Source organism: Triturus cristatus, chromosome 1_2 (assembly GCF_964204655.1).
Source record: "Triturus cristatus chromosome 1_2, aTriCri1.1, whole genome shotgun sequence".
NCBI classification, from domain to species: domain Eukaryota; kingdom Metazoa; phylum Chordata; class Amphibia; order Caudata; family Salamandridae; genus Triturus; species Triturus cristatus.
The window spans coordinates 1,093,673,550-1,093,695,681 of record NC_140580.1 but is presented as its reverse complement, the minus strand read 5'-3'; the positions used below and the strand labels follow the sequence as shown (position 1 = coordinate 1,093,695,681).

Here is a 22,132-nt window from a genome sequence, read left to right as displayed (position 1 = left end):
CGTGGTACACCACATTACTGGAACTATCAATAGTCCAGCACCAAAAACTACACCTCTCCCCACACCTCTTAACCCAGAACCGTGGAGAGATCAGACACCCGGACCCACGGACCCAGCACAGCTCAACCTAGCGATCTGGCTCCTGAGGTCTTAGAATTTGGTTACCTTAACCTTCCCCCTGACTGTATGAACATTATCAAGGAAGCTAGATGCCCCACCACTAGAGCCTGCTATGCAGCCAAGTGGAAACGATTCGTCATATATTGTCTCAATCACACCATCAATCCTCTAGATGTGTCTATTCAACACATCATAGGATATCTACTGCATCCCCAAAGGTGTAATTTAGCATACACATCTATTAGGGTACACCTCGCTGCCATAGCAGCCTACTTACAAAATAGACAACACTTGTCGCTATTCAGGGTACCTACCATCAAAGCATTTATGGAAGGCCTCAAAAGAATAATCCCCCCCCAGGGTACCACCCTCACCTGTGTGGAATTTAAACATAGTTCTCACAAGACTAATGGGCGCTCATTTTGAACCTCTGCACAATTGCGAGCTACAATTTCTAACATGTAAAGTCGCTTTCCTAGTGGCCATTACTTCACTTAGAAGAGTCAGTGAGCTACAGGCACTCACTATTCAAGAACCTTTTTTACAACTCCATCATGACAAAGTGGTTCTCAGAACCAATCCAAAATTCCTCCCTAAAGTTATTTCTCCCTTCCACATCAACCTGTGGAGTTGCCAGTATTCTTCTCGCAACCACAAACAGTCGCAGAAAGAGCTCTTTACACTTTAGATGTAAAAAGAGCACTGCTTTATTACATTGAAAGAACAAAACCTTTTCGCAAGACTAAACAACTTTTCGTGTCCTTCTCACCACCTGTGAGAAGTTGGCCTGGTATATGATGTTCACTAGTTAAAGTGACCACCTTGTACCATGCCAAGCAACCCTTATGGTGTGGTTGTAAGTCAACCTTTTCGGACTAGCTGCCCTAGTGGTAGCGTAGGCTAAGCAGTCTTTGAGGCTAAACTCGTGAAGCGTGTTAAGCCAGCTGTTTTACCAAATGTAACCCCCTTTTATACCAATGAAAGGACACCACACAGATATATATTCAAAATATATATGTATTTATTTCTCAAAGTAACCCCTAGTCTCTTTATGAGCACAGGAGCACAAATCGTCAAACAAGATTACAGTAGAATACACAGAAGTTGCACTTTATATGGATAGGCCCTGGTGGCCGCTCAAACCATATACTAAAATAGTGGTATAAGTACCACGAACAGAAAAGGGAAAAGGCCTAGGGCCTCTAGAATCGCTGGGCCTACAAGGAGCTAACTTCAGTTAGTGACCAGGAGGTCCACGGGTGGCGTGTGCAGAGCAAATAGTCACACGCGTGCTCCCATAGGTTTCAATGGGTGCGTAAAAAGTACAAAGTTACTGCAAAAAGGATCTTCCGGATGGACTATGACCTTAAGATTGGAAACACAGACACTAGAGATGTTACTCTACACTTGGGCACCGGAGTGCCAGCTTTACCTCACCCACAGGAAGCGGGTGCATAGGTGTCGAAGTGCGTCGGGTTTCTTCTATCGGGTCAATGGAGCCTGTGGACAAAGATGCTGCAGGCGGTCGGTCCGGGAGAGATGCGGTGGATCCAAGGGTGGATCGGAGTTGTAGAAGACCTGTAAGCAGAGGGGACAGTGTTCACAGTCACTAGCCAGTGACCAGCGTGGCACCAGGTGGGTACCAGGCGATGTCGGGTGCAAACAGGAAGAAAGGTGTAGCTTGTCTCTGCAGCCACGTGGTCCCTGGAGGTCGACGACGTCCAGGAGTCGGTTCACGAGCTGTCCCACGCAGGCTCTCGCTGTCGGCGGTGTCGGCGACTTGATCGAAGCAAACAAGCCTTGGCAAAAGCAATTGTTGTGGAGAACAAGATAAGCTGATGGTTCTGACCAGCAAGGTCAGAGGGACTGCTCCTTTGGAGGGGAGCAAGGGCCAGTCTGGAGCAACCAGACCAGCGGTGTATTTCTTGAAGTTCGTCGCCAAGATGGCCACTAGCCAGCGGGCCAGCAACCGGTTAGGCGCGTCGAGTGGCAAAATGCAGAAGGGCCCCACGCAGATCGTGGAGATGCTGGAGGGCTCACCTTTGGTGCAGATGCTGCTCGAGGGTTGGGCTTCTCAGATCCCAAAGCACAACTTGGAGGGAGCCTCGGTTGTTGCGCTTGCAGCTTGTCGTGGTCGTTTCAAGATGGCTGGCTCCACGTGTCTCGGTGCCTCCACGGGTCTCCTCTTTTCAGGGACTGTGGATCGGGCGGTGAGAGGTCTGGAGGTCCAGGTCTTGTCAGTCTCTGGGCTCGGGCTCCGGCGGGAGGCGGCGGCGGCAAAGCAGGCGTTGATTCGCTGGATGGTGCTTGCGTTAGCAAGGTGGTCACTCCCTGACCACAGGGGAGATTTCCTTCAGTCTTCTGTGCAGCAGAATGTCGAAGTTCCCGTCTTCTTCTTAGTTTCAAGTTGATTCCAGGATGTCTGAAGTCTTAGGACACAGCTCCTACCTTTAAGCGGATTCTAGGGGCCGGACTACCTGCTAGGTCCCTCCCTAAGGGTGGGACCAGGAAGGGGGGTGGTTAAACCCCCAATCCTTTGTCCAGCTCGCCCCAGGCCCGGGACTGGTGTGCCCCAGGACCGGTTTGAACTGGCATATGCACCGAGGCTCCTTGTGAGCCACAGGCATGTCTGGTTTCTTTCAAGCCCTACCTGACCAATACACAAAATCCTGTCTGGGGTGGTGCATGCACCTCCCCTGGCAGGAAACCCTTTGTCCACACCTCCCAAGCTGGAAGGACTCCCAGCAGCAGGAGGGCAGAATTGTGTCTGTGGTGGCAGCATCCATTTTGTGGAGCTGAGGCTATGTCTGATTTTACCCGGGTTTCAGGTACTGTACATGTCGTGTCCCTCTAGAAGGGTGGAATGCTAACCCCGTCGCCAGAATTGGCGAGGGGTTAGTATTCCAATTCGTATGACACCTTACTCGACATGTTTTGATAAAGCCAAACCAAAGATAGCATTTAACCGCGAGGTTCATAATGCACTTAAGAGTATATGGTATGACGATATCTGGAAACAGTAGAAGGAAGTTGTTCCGACCACTGCAGACAGGCTCAGCTCATGCCAGAGCACCATCTCACATGGAACCAAGCACTCTGCCTTCAGGATTGTTAAGGCCTGCCATAGGAGTGACTTATAGGTTAACATGTGTCCCATTTAAGGTTAGGTATAGGTATACTACACCTAAGTAAGAGGTGGTTACACCAACTTACCCCAGCTGAGTGATCAGCCAGTTGTGTCAAATTTGTTAGGCCAAGCCTGGGGTGGCATAATACATGCTTCAGCCCCTGGTAGGCCTTAGATACACCAATGCCCTGGGTACCTAGCGTACACTGGTACAGGGGCTCACAGGGTGATCCACTTCCAATTGGTTATGCACCTAGGGTGCATAGTGTAAATTTAGTAGAGAGAACAGCAGGCTGGGGGTCTGATTGGCAGGCCCACAGCCTCAATATGTCAAAAACCAGTGAAGCAAAAAGCAAAAATTTGGGGTGACCATAGGATAGCAGACCCTACTCTCCTACACAACCCCCCACCAAACGCAGGGACATTAAACTAGCCTTGACCAGTCTCGTCTTCATGTCCTAAGTGGAAGTACCTGGAGAGACCATCTGCATTCCCATGGTCAGTACCTGGCCGGTGCTCCACTGTAAAGTCCATACCCTGTAGGGAAATGGACCACCTAAGCAGTTTGGGGTTTTCACCCTTCATCTGATTTAGCCACAAGAGGGGCTTATGGTCGGTCTGAATCTTGATGTGAGTGCCAAACAAGTATGGCCTCAGCTTCTTCAGGGCCCACACCACAGCAAAGGCCTCCCTCTCAATAGCTGACCAATTCTTCTCTCTGGGGGTCAACCTTCTGCTAATAAAAGCAATGGGTTGGTCTTGACCATCTACATTAAGTTGTGACAGCACAGCTCCCACACCCAACTCAGAAGCATCTGTTTGGACAATAAACTCTTTGGAGTAGTCAGGACTTTTCAGGATAGGTGCAGAGCACATGGCCTCCTTCAGGTCATCAAATGCCTTTTGACAGCTTACTGTCCACTGAACCTTTTTGGGCATCTTCTTGGATGTCAGATCATTAAGAGGAGTCACAATGGACCCATAGTTCTTAACAAACTTCCTGTAGGACCCAGTCAAGCCCAAGAAAGCTCGAACTTGAGTCTGGGTGGTTGGAGGGGACCAGTCCTTGATGGATTGTATCTTACTTTCCAGTGGTTGAACTTGGCCTCCACCTACAAGGTGGCCCAAATACACAACCTTACTCTGCCCTATCTGGCACTTAGTAGCCTTGATAGTGAGGCCTGCCCTTTGCAGAGCCTCCAGAGCCTTCTTCAGGTGGATCAGGTGATCCTCCCAGGTGGAGCTAAAGACAGCAATGTCATCAAGATATGCTGCACAAAAGTCATCCAACCCAGTAAGGACTTGGTTCACCAGCCTTTGGAAGGTGGCAGGTGCATTCTTCAGACCAAAGGGCATCACCACAAACTGATAATGCCCACCTGGGGTTGAGAATGCTGTTTTGGCCTTAGACTCCTCAGCTAATCTGATTTGCCAATAGCCAGCTGTCAAGTCAAATGTGCTCAAAAACTTTGCAGAAGCTAGTTTGTCTATGAGCTCATCTGCCCTTGGAATAGGGTGTGCATCTGTCCTGGTGACAGCATTGAGACCCCTGTAGTCCACACAGAACCTCATCTCTCTCTTGCCATCTTTGGTGTGAGGTTTGGGGACCAGAACCACTGGGCTAGCCCAGGGGCTCTCTGAGGGTTCAATGACACCTAATTCCAGCATTTTATGTACCTCAGCCTTTATACAGTCCCTGACGTGGTCAGGTTGTCTGTAGAGCTTGTTCTTTACAGGCAGACTGTCACCAGTGTCCACCACATGGGTACACCAGTCAGTTTGGCTAGGTATTAGGGAAAACAGATGTTGAAATGATTGTAGAACTTGTCTACATTCAGTCTGCTGATGGGCAGTGAGGTTGCCTCCAAGGGTCACTCCTTCAACTGAGCCATCTTCAGGGTTCTGAGACAACAGGTCTGGGAGAGGGTCACTCTCTTCCTCCTGTCCCTCATCTGTAGCCATGAGCAAGCCCATGTCTGCCCTGTCAACATATGCTTTTAACCTGTTAACATGGAGTACCCTGTGGGGACTCCTGGGAGTTCCTAGGTCCACCAAGTAGGTGACCTCTCCCTTCTTTTCCAGGATTGTATGGGGTCCAGACCATTTGTCTTGGAGTGCTGCTGGGGCCACTGGCTCCAACACCCATACCTTCTGTCGTGGCTGAAACTCAACCAAGACAGCCTTTTGGTCATGCCAAGCTTTCTGTAAGGCCTGGCTTGCCTCAAGGTTTTTGGATGCTTTCTCCATATACTCAGCCATCCTGGAGCGGAGACCAAGTACATAGTCCACTATGTCTTGTTTAGGCTTTTTGAGAGGTAACTCCCATCCTTCCTTCACTAAACACAGTGGGCCTCTTACAGGGTGCCCAAACAACAATTCAAAGGGGCTGTAGCCAACCCCCTTTTGTGGGACCTCTCTGTAAGCAAACAGAAGGCAGGGTAGAAGGATGTCCCATCTTCGCCTGAGCTTTTCAGGTAATCCTTTGATCATACCCTTTAGGGTCTTGTTGAATCTCTCAACAAGCCCATTGCATTGTGGGTGATAAGGAGTGGTGAACTTGTAGTTGACACCACATTCCTTCCACATAGCTGTCCGGTATCCTGACATGAAGTTGGTACCTCTGTCAGAAACCACCTCCTTAGGAAACCCCACTCTGGAGAATACTCCCAGCAGGGCCCTGGCCACAACAGGAGCTGTAGTGGTCCTAAGGGGAATTGCCTCTGGATACCTGGTGGCATGATCCACTACCACCAGTATAAATCTGTGCCCAGATGCAGTGGGAGGATCCATGGGACCCACTATATCTATTCCCACTCTTTCAAAGGGGACCCCCACCACAGGTAGTGGTATTAGGGGGGCCTTTGTTGTGCCACCTGATTTGCCACTGGCTTGGCAGGTCACACAGGAGCGACAAAACTCCTTTGTATCTTCATTCATGTGAGGCCAGTGAAAGTGAGGGACAAGCCTGTCCCAAGTCTTGTTCTGGCCTAAGTGTCCTGCTAAAGGAATATCATGGGCCAAGGTAAGAAGGAAGCCCCTAAATTGCAGAGGTATAACCAACCTCCTGGTAGCACCAGGCTTGGGGTCTCTAGCCTCTGAGTAAAGGAGCCCTTCATCCCAATACACTTTATGGGTACCTTGAGCATTCCCAGCAGCCGCCAGCTGTCTGAGGGGTTCAAGAGAGGGACAGGATAACTGAGCCTGCCTCAAGTCAGCCCTTGAAGGTCCCCCTGTCCCCAGAAACTCAACCTGATCAGGTTCAAGCTCTTCAGGGACAGTTCCTTCAGGGTCCTCTAGATCAGCTTCCTGGGAAGGCTGATCATCACCCTGAGGCAGGGGGGAAGGCACAGCCTTGACCCTCCTGTTCTTCTTCTTGGTAGGTGCTTGGTCCATTGTTCCAGGATCCAAGACCTGAGGTTCAGTGAGGCACTTTTTGGCCTGTGACCTGGTCACAGCAAGGACATGTGATGATATACCTAACATCTCTGCATGAGTCCTGTACTCCACTTCTGACCATAGAGAACTCTCTAGGTCATTGCCCAACAAACATTCTACTGGGAGGTCTGCACTAACCACAACCCTTTTGAGGCCAGTTACCCCTCCCCATGAGAAGTTAACAACTGCCACACTATGTGAAGTAGTGGCATTGCTGGCATTGGTCACCAGGTAATTCTCACCTGGTATGTACTGTCCAGGGTCCACAAAGCCTGGTGTCACCATAGTGACACTAGCACATGTGTCCCTGTAGGCTTGAGCCACTTTTTTGTTAATTAAAGGAGTCTGTCTGTACTTGCCCAGGTTACTGGGGCTCACAGTCGGGGACAAATCAATGTCCCCATCACAGATCAAGACTGCCTGTGTCAGGGTTCTGTCTAAGTCAGAATCTCCTTCAGTTCCCATAGTGATTCCCACTACACCCTTTGTCTGGGGACCAACACTGCTAACAGTAGTACTGGGAGCAGGTGCCTTAGGGGCAACAGTGTTGGGGGCTCCACCCTTCTTACAATCACTAGTCCAGTGAGTTGTATTCTTGCAATGATTGCACCAGGGTTTCTTTTGACCTTCTTTCTTCTTCCCTTTAGGCTGGGACCCACCCTCTTTAGCAGTAGTTTGGGGCCCTGTTGAAGACTTCTGGTCTTTAGATTTCTGATCTCCACCCTTTTGGTCTGTTTTCTTCTGATCACCCCCTTGGCCCTGGTTCTGGTTCTTTTGCTTAACCCTGGTTCTGACCCATTTGTCTGCCTTCTTTCCCAATTCTTGGGGAGAGGTCAGATCAGAGTCAACCAAGTGTTGATGCAGTTGCTGGTTTTGACAGTTATTTAAAATCTGTTCTCTCATCATCAAATTGTACAATCCTGTATAGTCAGATACCTTACTTCCCAGCAACCAACCCTCCAAAGCCTTAGTGGCACATTCAATGTATTCAGACCAGTCCTGTGTCTGTGTCTTCTGGGTGTCTCTGAACATTAACCTGTACTGTTCAGTGGTTAAGCCTAACCCATCAACTAGGACACTCTTCAGGGCTCTGTAATTTCTGACATCCTCCTCCCTAACAGTGAGGAGTCTGTCTCTGCCTCTTCCTTCAAAGGAGAGCCAGAGGATTGCTGCCCACTGGTCTTCAGGAACCTGCTGCACTTTGCAGGCTCTCTCAAGAGCAGTCATCCATTTGTGGATGTCGTCCCCACTTTTGTAGGGGGGCACAACCTTAGACAGGTTCCTATTATCAAATACCCTATCTTTGTCCTTAGGGACAATGCTGCCACCAGTGGGTATAGACCCACTCTCTCTAGGTTGCCTAGCTTTGTTCAGTTTCTCTTCCATCAGGGCTACTTCTAGCTCCTGCTTCCTGATCCTCAGCTGGGCTTCCTGCATTCTGGCCTCATGTTCCCTCCTCTGAGGGGCGGTCATCCTTCTCCTGGAGTGACCTTGAGAGCCTCTAGAGGCATGAGAAGCATTAGTCACCTGAGCGATTCCTTTGCCTCCCAAGCCCCTGGTTAAGTCCACTGGGGAGATCCAATGGTATGATCCCATTGTCAGTCCCCAATAGCCTTAGTTTAGCTGGGCCAAGTATAACACTTGGCACTGGGCTATTTCTCCCTTCATCCTCACTACTTTCTGTATCCTCACCACTTTCCTCCTCTGTAGTATGATTCTCATCTAAGGGATGGCTATTGGAAAGGGGTACTTCAGTAGCATCTTCAGAAGGGGGGCCTCCTGTTCCTGACCCTAAGGGGCCTAACTGGGAGGCTTTCCTGAGAGCTTTCTGATCTTCATCAGCCTGTAAAAGCTCCCTGAGTTCAGCAGAAGTAGGATTCTTGGGCTGTTTAAGGCCCCTGATATTTGCCAACTGCCTGAGCTCATTTTGATTAAGGGTAGCAAAGATGGATGGTGCCCTCTGGGGGTCACTCTCCACAGAGATGGGTACAGTGGACCCCTCTGCCCCAGCCATTGCTCTTAAGTGTGGGTGGATGTGTTGCAATCTACCTACACTTGGGTTTACCTACTAAACCGATCTAGTAGTTGTAGTCAGGGTGTGCTACTCCCTTTGCTCTACAACACTAAGTTCAGTAGAACTTAAGTATATCTAATCTTGTTGTATATGTACCTACAGGTACCTATGTGATCTTTCAATTGGTAACCAAGAGATTACAATGGTAAAACACAGCAAGCTCAAATCCAACCGCTGCTCACCAATGTGAGAAGTTGGCCTGGTATATGATGTTCACTAGTTAAAGTGACCACCTTGTACCATGCCAAGCAACCCTTATGGTGTGGTTGTAAGTCAACCTTTTCCGACTAGCTGCCCTAGTGGTAGCGTAGGCTAAGCAGTCTTTGAGGCTAAACTCGTGAAGCGTGTTAAGACAGCTGTTTTACCAAATGTAACCCCCTTTTATACCAATGAAAGGACACCACACAGATATATATTCAAAATATATATGTATTTATTTCTCAAAGTAACCCCTAGTCTCTTTATGAGCACAGGAGCACAAATCGTCAAACAAGATTACAGTAGAATACACAGAAGTTGCACTTTATATGGATAGGCCCTGGTGGCCGCTCAAACCATATACTAAAATAGTGGTATAAGTACCACGAACAGAAAAGGGAAAAGGCCTAGGGCCTCTAGAATCGCTGGGCCTACAAGGAGCTAACTTCAGTTAGTGACCAGGAGGTCCACGGGTGGCGTGTGCAGAGCAAATAGTCACACGCGTGCTCCCATAGGTTGCAATGGGTGCGTAAAAAGTACAAAGTTACTGCAAAAAGGATCTTCCGGATGGACTATGACCTTAAGATTGGAAACACAGACACTAGAGATGTTACTCTACACTTGGGCACCGGAGTGCCAGCTTTACCTCACCCACAGGAAGCGGGTGCATAGGTGTCGAAGTGCGTCGGGTTTCTTCTATCGGGTCAATGGAGCCTGTGGACAAAGATGCTGCAGGCGGTCGGTCCGGGAGAGATGCGGTGGGTCCAAGGGTGGATCGGAGTTGTAGAAGACCTGTAAGCAGAGGGGACAGTGTTCACAGTCACTAGCCAGTGACCAGCGTGGCACCAGGTGGGTACCAGGCAATGTCGGGTGCAAACAGGAAGAAAGGTGTAGCTTGTCTCTGCAGCCACGTGGTCCCTGGAGGTCGACGACGTCCAGGAGTCGGTTCACGAGCTGTCCCACGCAGGCTCGCGGTGTCGGCGACTTGATCGAAGCAAACCAGCCTTGGCAAAAGCAATTGTTGTGGAGAACAAGATAAGCTGATGGTTCTGACCAGCAAGGTCAGAGGGACTGCTCCTTTGGAGGGGAGCAAGGGCCAGTCTGGAGCAACCAGACCAGCGGTGTATTTCTTGAAGTTCGTCGCCAAGATGGCCACTAGCCAGCGGGCCAGCAACCGGTTAGGCGCGTCGAGTGGCAAAATGCAGAAGGGCCCCACGCAGATCGTGGAGATGCTGGAGGGCTCACCTTTGGTGCAGATGCTGCTCGAGGGTTGGGCTTCTCAGATCCCAAAGCACAACTTGGAGGGAGCCTCGGTTGTTGCGCTTGCAGCTTGTCGTGGTCGTTTCAAGATGGCTGGCTCCACGTGTCTCGGTGCCTCCACGGGTCTCCTCTTTTCAGGGACTGTGGATCGGGCGGTGAGAGGTCTGGAGGTCCAGGTCTTGTCAGTCTCTGGGCTCGGGCTCCGGCGGGAGGCGGCGGCAAAGCAGACGTTGATTCGCTGGATGGTGCTTGCGTTAGCAAGGTGGTCACTCCCTGACCACAGGGGAGATTTCCTTCAGTCTTCTGTGCAGCAGAATGTCGAAGTTCCCGTCTTCTTCTTAGTTTCAAGTTGATTCCAGGATGTCTGAAGTCTTAGGACACAGCTCCTACCTTTAAGCGGATTCTAGGGGCCGGACTACCTGCTAGGTCCCTCCCTAAGGGTGGGACCAGGAAGGGGGGTGGTAACACCCCCAATCCTTTGTCCAGCTCGCCCCAGGCCCGGGACTGGTGTGCCCCAGGACCGGTTTGAACTGGCATATGCACCGAGGCTCCTTGTGAGCCACAGGCATGTCTGGTTTCTTTCAAGCCCTACCTGACCAATACACAAAATCCTGTCTGGGGTGGTGCATGCACCTCCCCTGGCAGGAAACCCTTTGTCCACACCTCCCAAGCTGGAAGGACTCCCAGCAGCAGGAGGGCAGACTTGTGTCTGTGGTGGCAGCATCCATTTTGTGGAGCTGAGGCTTTGTCTGATTTTACCCGGGTTTCAGGTACTGTACATGTCGTGTCCCTCTAGAAGGGTGGAATGCTAACCCCGTCGCCAGAATTGGCGAGGGGTTAGTATTCCAATTCGTATGACACCTTACTCGACATGTTTTGATAAAGCCAAACCAAAGATAGCATTTAACCGCGAGGTTCATAATGCACTTAAGAGTATATGGTATGACGATATCTGGAAACAGTAGAAGGAAGTTGTTCCGACCACTGCAGACAGGCTCAGCTCATGCCAGAGCACCATCTCACATGGAACCAAGCACTCTGCCTTCAGGATTGTTAAGGCCTGCCATAGGAGTGACTTATAGGTTAACATGTGTCCCATTTAAGGTTAGGTATAGGTATACTACACCTAAGTAAGAGGTGGTTACACCAACTTACCCCAGCTGAGTGATCAGCCAGTTATGTCAAATTTGTTAGGCCAAGCCTGGGGTGGCATAATACATGCTTCAGCCCCTGGTAGGCCTTAGATACACCAATGCCCTGGGTACCTAGCGTACACTGGTACAGGGGCTCACAGGGTGATCCACTTCCAATTGGTTATGCACCTAGGGTGCATAGTGTAAATTTAGTAGAGAGAACAGCAGGCTGGGGGTCTGATTGGCAGGCCCACAGCCTCAATATGTCAAAAACCAGTGAAGCAAAAAGCAAAAATTTGGGGTGACCATAGGATAGCAGACCCTACTCTCCTACACCACCACATAAAGGCAACCCCTTATCAAAATCTGGGATAGCAAGATGGATTGTCAAATGCATACAGATTTGCTATCACAAAGCAAAACGTACATTATCAGTTCCCCCTAAAGCCCATTCTACCCGAAAGATAGGGGCTTCAATGGCATTTTTAGGAAATATTCCCTTAGATATCATCTGCAAAGCAGCTGGTCTACACCGCACACGTTCACAAAGCACTATTGTGTAGATGTGCAAACAAAACAGCAAGCTAGTGTGGGCCAGGCTGTACTCAAAACATTATTTCAAACTACTGCAGCAGATACTGGTGGTCGCCGCTAGGGATGGGTACTGCTATACAATCTATGCATAGTGTGTGATCTGCAGCTCATATGCCTCTAACGAAAATGCTACTTACCAGTATGCATCCTCTTAAACCAGAGCAATTTAGGAAGGTGCTTCCCGCGATTATGCCCTCCCTGAGGCAGGTAATCCACATATCGCTTTCCACAGCAATTGTGCCCAAGACGTGGAAACAGGCCAGGGTGCTACCTTTACTTAAAAAACCTCTGTTGGACCCGGCCAAGCCTGAAAACTATCGCCCCATCTCCTTACTCCCCTGGATAGCCAAGATCACGGAGGCACATGTCAACTCACTCCTCTCAGACTTCATGACCAAGAACAACACGCTGGACCCCTCCCAGAATGGTTTTCGACCTGGCCACAGCACGGAGTCTGCCCTCCTGGCTCTGACAGAACATCTTTGGTCTGCTCTAGACGCTGGGCAAACGTCGGCACTGATCCTTCTGGATCTCAGTGCCGCGTTTGACACAGTGTCCCATGCCATCCTGTTACAACGCCTGGAGGAGGCGGGGATTGTCGACCTGGCCTTGAAGTGGCTCACATCGTTGATCAGCGAGAGGTCATTTGTGGTCACTGATCCCCCTTTTGCCTCAGGCACACACCCCATTAAACAAGATGTCCCACAGGGTTCCTCCCTCAGTCCCCTATTATTCAATCTCTATGTCCAACCACTGGCCACGGTGGCTAGAAATAGGGGACTGACCATGGTCTCCTACGCCGACGACACTCAGCTGGTGGTGGCACTCTCAAGCGACACCGAGAGGGACACCCTGAAATTTCGGGGCGACCTGCCGGTGGTCGCTGAGTGGATGACCGCCAACTGCCTCCAGCTGAATGCCAGTAAATCTGAGGTGTTGTTGGTGGGGAAGGACCATGGTCTGTGGAGCGAACTCTGGTGGCCAGAAAGCCTAGGTAGCGCCCCCCCTCCCTAGCAGGCCGTTAAAAATTTGGGGTATGGTTGGACTCATCCCTCAGCAACCAAGTCCAAACCAAAAAGGTAGCAGGGACTTTTTTTGGGCTTCTACGGGGGCTCAGACCCCTATTGGGCTTTTTTGACCCACCCACGCATCAGACCATCATTCAGGCATCTATAATGTCCAGATTGGATTATGCCTGCTCTCTGTATTTAGGGGCAAATAAGGCCGCGATTGTGCGGCTCCAACGGGCTCAGAACGCAGCTGCCAGATCTGTGATTGGCCTGAGGAGGTCCTGCCCAGTGTCAGCCACCATCCACCGGCTACACTGGTTGCCGGTGGGTAGGAGAATTAAATTTAAGGCCCTCTGCATCACTTTTAAAGCCCTAAAACTCAACACCCCCAGTATCCTGGCCAACTTAGTTACCCCCTACGTCCCCACACGCCAGCTCCGCTCATTAGGCCAGCACCGGGTGAGGGTTCCAAGGTTTCGGAGAGTGCAGGCAGGAAGCCGTTCCTTCCGCAGCAGGGCAGCCCACCTCTGGAATTCGCTGCCCATCCACATTCAGAGCCACACTAACTACTTGGCTTTCAGGAAGGCCATTAAAACCTACCTGTTTCCCACCGTGTAGCCTGCCTCTACCTCTGTGTTAGTTGTTCTGCTGTCAGCGCCGGGACGTCCATTTGCGGGGGCAGCTGTTGCGCTATATAAATTGCAGTAACATAACATAACATCTGTTCTTGGCATGTAGAGCTGCAGATCCACACACGCCCACCCGCCTCCCCGGCTACCTTTATCTGTTCCAATACTATCTTATTTAGTTACAGCATACATGGGCATCGTATCTGTTTCTCACAAAGCTCCATCATTTCCCTGCTGACGAAAAACAATCTGAAGATGGAGCCGATGCCCATGTGCACTATTGTCCAAAGGAGGAGTCGCCTATCTTGTGACTTCCAAAGACTTTTCCAAGTCAAAAACAAGTGCAAACATCCGGGCCCAACACCAGATGGCGATCTATGCATAGTGTGTGGATCTGCAGCTCTACATGCCAAAAACAGATGCATACTGGTAAGTAGCATTTTCCTTCCATTATCCACCCTAGTTCCATCATGTTTCATCTGTAATTAGCATTCCATTATCCATCCTAGTTCCATCATGGTTCGTCTGCAATGAGCGTTCCATCATCTATCCTAGTTCCATCATCTATCCTAGTTCCATCATCTATCCTAGTTCCATCATGGTTCGTCTGCAATGAGCGTTCCATTATCTATCCTAGTTCCATCATGTTTCGTTTGTAATTAGCGTTCCATCATCCATCCTAGTTCGTCATGTTTTTGTTTGTAATTAGTGCTCCATCATCCTTCCTAGTACCATCATGTTTCGTCTGTAATTAGCGTTCCATCATCCATCCTAGTTCGTCATGTTTTTGTTTGTAATTAGCGTTCCATCATCCATCCTAGTTCCATCATGTTTCGTCTGTAATTAGCGTTCCATCATCCATCATGTTTCGTCTGTAATTAGCGTTCCATCATCCATCCTAGTTCGTCATGTTTCATCTGTAATTAGCGTTCCATCATCCATCCTAGTTCCATCATGTTTCATCTGTAATTAGCGATCCATCATCCATCCTAGCTCCACCATGTTTTGTCAGTAGTTAACGTTCCATCATCCATCCTAGTTCCATCATGGTTCGCCTGTAATTAGCGTTTCATCATCCATCCTAGTTCCACCATGTTTCATCTGTAATTAGCGTTCCATCATCCATCCTAGTTCCACCATGTTTCATTATAATACAGTAGAGGTTATCCACAAATCACCGGATTAGCCTTACCACCTTTCTCAAATGTACAGCCCAAAGCTCGGTCAAACCATGGTTGACAAGCAACCTTAGAAGCACGACCACCTCTTCTAGGCACCATCACTAAGTTTTAAATTGAGGCTCGTGGTACTGTGTGCTTTGCTCTTCCCATACAGAAGAACAAGGTCAGTCCTAGGGTCGTGTGTTCCTTCATGTAGGTGGTTTTTGGTTGGCTAATCAGACTAGACTGCATCTTTTGGAGTGAGGTCAGATATATGAGCCCGCTGGTTGGCTGGATCCTGAACTAAAGTATGAAGCAATGTTGTATTAATCGGTTCTTGACCCGTCCGTGTCCACCCTATAGCACTTTATCTTGGTTCATCTCGTCTTCTCATTGGGATCTGTTCTACGCCAGAACGAGGAGTGATTAATGTATTTATACATCATGTGCCGCATATAAGGGGGAGTTTGCTGGGTTTTAGAATAGTGCAATGGCGTGACCCCTCACCCTTGTCCTGGATTATACAATTCAACCCTCCTGTCGACAGTTTGCTCTTTGTGTGATACATAGCAACGGGATGCCTTGTTTGTGGCCTTCCTTGTTGTGGTGTTTGTAAGAAAGTGTATTTCAGGTGTTCTGTTGTGTTCACTGCCCTGTAAAGTGATGCACTGCCACCTGTGTCACAGCTGTGATTACTGTTTGTGGCGAGTGTTTGGAAGGCTCCGTTGAATGTAGGCTGCTATATTGTACATTAATAGCCAGATGTTCTAAGGAGCATTCTGCATACATAACAGCACACCCTGTAAACCGGATGGTGACATATGGGCAGAACCTATGCAACATTTTATGTGCACTTTTAGCGTATCAGGGCAATCTCTTGGGCTCTCATATCCTCCTCCTCTCTGTTCCACAGCTTTATTTTAGATCTCAGAAGCCCCCTTTGTATGTATTCTGTAGTAACATTTATGTAGCGCTTACTACCCTATGTTGGTGCTGATAATTCTGTCCTCTAACATCTCATGGAGATATTTTCACTGTCCTGTTTGAATGCTGATATAAAAAAAAGAGTTAACTAAAAAGCAGTGATGGCAAAACATTTATATTTTTATCGTCTAGTGCCACTTAAAGCTCTGTCCCCCTATTGCACCTAAGGCGCTATTGTTGAGAGTCCTTGCTTTGTTAAGGCTATTGTAGGCAGAATGCATCAAATGGCCTCGGGGCAGAGCGAGCTCCCAAAAGAAACCAGCATTAACAAAGCCAGATCTTCTGGCGTTGGCTGCCGACTTTTGGCACTACCAATGTTTTTGTGAAATCTTTTATCTAAAACTGAACGGTATAAGTGGCTTGTTTTTTTGTGGAGGTGTGCATTGTGCCAGAGCAGAACGCCGCCCCTCTCAGAAAGTAAGCCGCTGTTGGAAATCTGTGCTGAACCTGTGTCCCCTTCCGTTTGCTGTGGTGGACCTAACAAAAATATGGTTGACACTTCTAACAAAAATATGATTGACACTCAACAAAAATATGATTGGCACTCAACAAAATTATGATTGACACTCAACAAAATTATGATTGACACTCCTACTAAAAATGTGATTGACACTCCTACTGAAAATATTATTGACACTCCTACTGAAAATATGATTGGCACTCCTACAAAAAATATGATTGACACTCCTACTGAAAATTTGATTGATGGTCCTAATAAAAATATGATTGGCACTCCTACTGAAAATATGATTGACACTAATCAAGGTATGATGACACTCCTACTGAAAATATGATTGAGACTGATGCAGACCAGACGGAGACAACTGGCTTAAAGCCCCTATAAGCAAGTATAGATTATAAAAATTAACACCAGACTTGTGCTATACATAACACGGAACTGAGCACGCACTCTGCGCACCATCTTTTACCATCCCTTTTCTTTCTTCCATCCCCAGGTCTGTTCTTCATCCTGCCCTGCACCGACAACTTTATCAAAGTGGACATGAGAACAATTTCGTTTGACATTCCGCCACAAGAGGTACAGATGAGCCTAGACTCACCTACTGTGGGCGCTATGCGGGTTATGGGGTTTATAAACTGCTGGCTATGATGTTCAACTCAATACTGCTGGCAACCTATAAATACAGTCTGCAAAGGCCACCCTCCTAGAGGCAGGTCTGACTTGTACAAGAATGCAGTGTGTGAGCACCACAAACTGTTTTAGAATCCTTTCACACTATAAACTCTACAACCCCTTGTGTCCAGAGTGAGTTATTGTGCACGTATGGAGTAAACACAGAACATTGCAGGCTTGGCATTTTTCATTTACCAATTTATTTGCCCTGTTACCTTCTCCTGCACGGTTCCTGGATTTAATGAGTCTGTACAGGCCAATGACAACAATGTTTCCCGCCAAAAAACGGATGTACTTCCTGTATGGCATATTGTTGCTTATGTTGTGGACTTTGAGATCCAAGCCTGGCTGCCCCACTTGTTCAACCTGTGTGTTCCTGAACTCACCTCCCAGTGTGCCAGTGCCTCTCTCATACCTGCAGCTGTTAAGAGCACCTTCAGAGGTTTGATGCTGGTGTTCATCTCCATATATAGAGCACCGTATCAACATTTGCATTTACTCTGCATGATAATTCTAGAGTTTTTGAATGAACATTTTGTTCCTAAGATGCTTCAGTGTACCTTACTAGGCTACATTTGAAGTTGTCCTGGTTATTTGAGGGAAACGGCCACTACAACGCGGCCGTTTCAACGCATAACCATAACCACGCATGCATTACAACGCATGCGTGGTTACAACGAATAGCCTTTACCACGCGTACCTTTACTACGAGATACGTAGTAAAGGCATGTGTGCTAAAGTTAAAAGAAAACAAGCATTGGCATAGCCAATAGGTCTCGCTTTTGGGACCTTATAAGTGTTTAGCCATGCAACAGTTGCATAACTAAATACTTATAAGGTCCCAAAAGCGAGACCTATTGGCTATGCCAATGCTTGTTTTTATGTGCTTCCTGAATGATAAATGGAAACGGATTCCTTGCTGTCAATGGAAACCTATGCAAAATGCAACGCTTGCTGCCTCCTCGCAGTTCGCATGTTGTCTATGTGAACAGTGGCATCTGCGTTATCCATGGGAACGCTGTGCCCTGCGCCATTAGCATCCGTGTTCCCCATGGGAACGCTGGGTCCGGTGCCACCTAACGGCCAGAGCTGCCGACTTTAGAGCTGGGTAACCAGGTTTCGAGTCTGGCGTCGGCTCAGCATCCTGTGATTCTGGACAAATCACTGAAGCTCGCCATGCCTACCTAAAATTAATGTGTCCTTGTGTAATGTAACGGGTGCTCAGGTAAAGCGCTCCAATACCTTCGGGTCGAGTTCGCGCTATGTAAAACTTAAAACAATTACGCATGTGTGAGATGGCATGGCACAGTCCATTAGTATAGGTTCTTTTAAAGAATGCCCCGAAATTCATACAAACGGGATGCGTACATTTTGAGTGTTATTTTAGGAAACATTTTAACCATCACACATATTCTCAGATGTAGAGTAGACGTGCAGCCACGAAACCTCTGATACTGTTATGTGTGTTTAATGTTGTGTGCCTAATACTGTTGTGTGTTTTATAATGTAGCACTGTATTACCAGAAGGCCGGGTTTAAAAAAAGTTCATTCTTAATTTATCACGGGTTCATATAAGGCACAAATATCGATAAGGCATCACCATGGTTACGTAATACGAAATGTGTTGCCTCACCCTGTCTCCCCCCGCCCCCCGCAGAATAGGACGAGGGCCCTCGAGACTCCTATATATGCCACAGAAATCCATAGGCTTTATACTGAATGGGGCCTGCATTGGCTGCAGGGGGCATCGTTGTTTAATTTGATTGGGTGCTCGCAGCTTGAGCCAGGTGAGTGGTGCACGTGCATCAGAATGTTGTATTACTTTGACTTCACGTATGGCAAGCGCAGTGTGTGATTGCACGATACTGTGTAATGCATTGCCACGTACGAGGTCTACACGTCACCCACGTAGTCTGTCTATGAGTGAGGCCTGATACTGGTGTACGTGCAGACACTGCCAAGGGTGCTGAGACTAATATGATATTATGGAAACTATATTGTTTTAAGAGTACATGCATATGTGATCGAAAATGATTAATCTTAAATCACTTTTTTATGTAATGATTTTTGTGTTGGCTAGTGAGCATAATAAGCAAAACCTAATTTATTAGTTAATGACATTACATCCAATGAGTTGTAATGCTCTTCTATTCAATATTTTAATGAAAGCCTTTGAATGTGAAATAATGATAAGTTTTGCTGCCTATGTGCAACAGGTCACAGGTCAGTTGTCTTTCCAGGGACCTGTGCCTTGCGGCGCTACCTGTGATTGGATCGTGGTCAGTAGCATATGTGTGCGGTACATGAGCGGCTTAAACAGCCCTAAAAGCAAAGCAGAGTAACAGCCATGGGGAGTGAAAAGCATGTGGAAAAGTTGTAGGAGAGAGTGCAGGACACAGTGACAGTGACGCTAACTGAAACACGCGGCCGTGCGTCCGCGAAAGTGATCGCGATCAAACTTCAAAGCGGCCGTGCGGCCGCCAAAGTGAAAGTAAACGCGTCAAGCGCGCGCGCGCCCGCGCACATGCACTGTATCGCTAGGCTGGCCTGGCAGCACTTTTTGGAGCCCACTCAATATCAATAAGTCTCGCAGAGCATTGCTTACGCGATAGCTCAGGCGAGACCTAAAAAACGAGTTCTTGTAATGCCTCTTTCCAGCGCCAGCTGAACTCATGCTCTTTGACCTGTCTTCCGCATAGGATGCTGGCTCTGCTAGGTGGCGTTATGACGTCATAACAGCCAGTCCTTTTAGTATGAAAAGGGCCGATTTATGGATCGGACCTCTTTGTGAGTAATTAAAATCCACACAAGACAAGGTTCAGGTTTGCAAACTACAACGGTTTATTAAAGTTTAAGAATCATTACAGAAGACAAAAATCAATGGTTAGTCAATCATTTCAAAATACTCTAAATGCAATTATATGTAAATCGGCAATGACAGTGTAAGCTGAGCCCCAATCTGTCAATATGCAGAACCAAATATGGCCTTTCACATAACCAATCATAGTCAAAGAACTATAGACTGTTCAATAACGGCAGGAGGGAAGAACATGAGAAAATATTCTAAGTACAAATCATTAAACAGACTAACGTGGAGTCTGCTCTCTAAGGGGACTGGGAAAGAACGTGTCTTATAAAAGGAGAGTTTTTATACATTTGTAGAAAGAGAATTTGCAGTCACTATGGTTCATCATAAAAGTTGCCTATTATTAACCAATAGCAAAACAGAAAACCAAACACATTACATGGTAAAACGACTCTTGCCCTACATCTATTCAATGATCCTTTAGAAGAAAAGCACATTCAACAATATAAACAGCCTCTCCTTTCAGCCAAAGGAAGTTGCCTTCAATTGTATGCAGTTGAATTCCGTCCTTTCCTCGGGAACAACATGACCAGAAAATGATATTTCTTAAAAGATTACAGTGCAAGCTGCACTGAAGAGCTAATTGAATTTTGTATATTAAATAGAAAACTAAAGGTCATGTTCTAGGATTCTTGATGCACAGGCAGAGAAAAAGAAAACATGAGAGTGTGCTCTGCATCTCACAAGCATTTGAAGTGTGACTGAAACTTGACTAGGCATACCCATCTCAGCTATGAGTCCTTCATTATATTTAATACACTAGAAACATTGTATTTACTTCTCTCCAGTGTTAACTAAATGCACATAATAGCCAGTTGTGGAATTTGCTTCCTCAAAACTGAACTGTAATATCTTACTTCAGTAATTTACAATGTTATTTCATTATTACGGGTGACTACAGATGTTACAACTTGCCTGTAATAAGTACATTAAAGATGAGTCTTTATACATGGATTGCATGCTCTCATGAATTAGAAACCTCTAAAGTGGAGGGCTTGTTTATGAAAAGCAATAAATCAATGGCTGGGAGTTTTTCCAGGGCGGCCGTGCGTCCGCGAAAGTGATCGCGATCGCGATCAAACTTCAAAGCAGCCGTGCGGCCGCCAAAGTGAAAGTAAACGCGTCAAGCGCGCGCGCGCCCGCGCACATGCACTGTATCGCTAGGCTGGCCTGGCAGCACTTTTTGGAGCCCACTCAATAACAATAAGTCTCGCAGAGCATCGCTTACGCGATAGCTCAGGCGAGACCTAAAAAAGGGGTGTTGGAGGGTCCCCCCCCCCCAAAAAAAGCGTGGGATTAAAAAAGGGGGCTTGGGGGGGGGGGGGGAACCCCCAAAATAAATTTTTTTAAATACGCACCTGTTTCCGTCATTTAAAGAAAGAGATGTGGAGGCAATCGGCGTCGTTAGAGGAAACGAAAGGACACTTCTGCTTCCTCTTAGCGACGTGCAATGTCATCAAGGAAGATCGAGGAGAGGTGAGGGGGAATGAGGAGGTGGTGTCGCACAGGGGTAAATTTAAGGGGTACATTTTTAGGGTGATATCCTTTAACATGAAAATGCCATTAACATGCTTATTTTAACAACAAAAATCGTTGTAAAAGTATGCGTGTAAAAGGCATTTTTGTGGTAAAGGATATACGTGGTGATGGCATTCGCGTTGTAACGCATGCGTGGTAAAGGCATGCGTTACAACGGAATGCGTTGAAAAGTCATACAACTGTTATTTGATAGTGTAACTGACCTTTCCAGGTATTTTTGATGGACAGTAACTTCTGAATTACTGAATATTTAATTTCCCCCCTCCAGATTCTCACTAAAGACTCTGTCACGGTCAGTGTGGATGGTGTGGTTTACTACCGTGTCCAAAATGCCACCTTGGCTGTAGCCAACATCACCAATGCCGACTCTGCCACCCGGCTGCTGGCACAGACCACGCTGAGGAATGTTCTGGGAACCAAGAACCTGTCCCAGATACTGTCCGACAGGGAAGAGATTGCCCACAACATGCAGGTATGTATCAGTTTAACACAGTAAGGGGCACCAGGAGAACTCCGATGTGGTCCTATGTGGTCATCCTCTGGGCTGTGAGCGACTGAAGCGTTGTCTGGATTCCTAGAAACCTTCGCCATGACACCTAAACGCTGTGTTGTGACAGCAGGTTGCCCACCTTTGCCAGGGACCCCCTGCTTGGGCTGAATCTAAACTCCTCCGCATGGAGTCTGATCTACATGAACGTCATTTAGGGGTCGCAGCTGGGACCCCCAATTTTCTCCTAGCGACCCCTGGCACTGTCTTGGCAACCCCTGACCTCAGAGGGGACCACATCTGTGCCAGGAGCTCAGGGGCAGCTTGTCATTATAGACGTCGGTTGGGGCTCTACTTGCTTTGTTTTCTCTCAATTTCTTA

At 47.8% G+C, this 22,132-nt stretch overlaps 1 protein-coding gene across 2 annotated transcripts in view; it reads left to right on the top strand.

Moving 5' to 3' along the window:
* The window catches only part of STOM (stomatin), a 164,820-nt gene that overhangs the window by 115,554 nt on the left and 27,134 nt on the right, over positions 1 to 22,132 (top strand). For both annotated transcript variants that reach the window (XM_085613686.1, XM_085613685.1), the window contains exons 4-5: positions 16,681 to 16,763; positions 21,533 to 21,736. In XM_085613686.1, the coding sequence (XP_085469812.1) occupies positions 16,681 to 16,763; positions 21,533 to 21,736 (287 nt within the window). The remainder of the gene's footprint in view (positions 1 to 16,680; positions 16,764 to 21,532; positions 21,737 to 22,132) is intronic.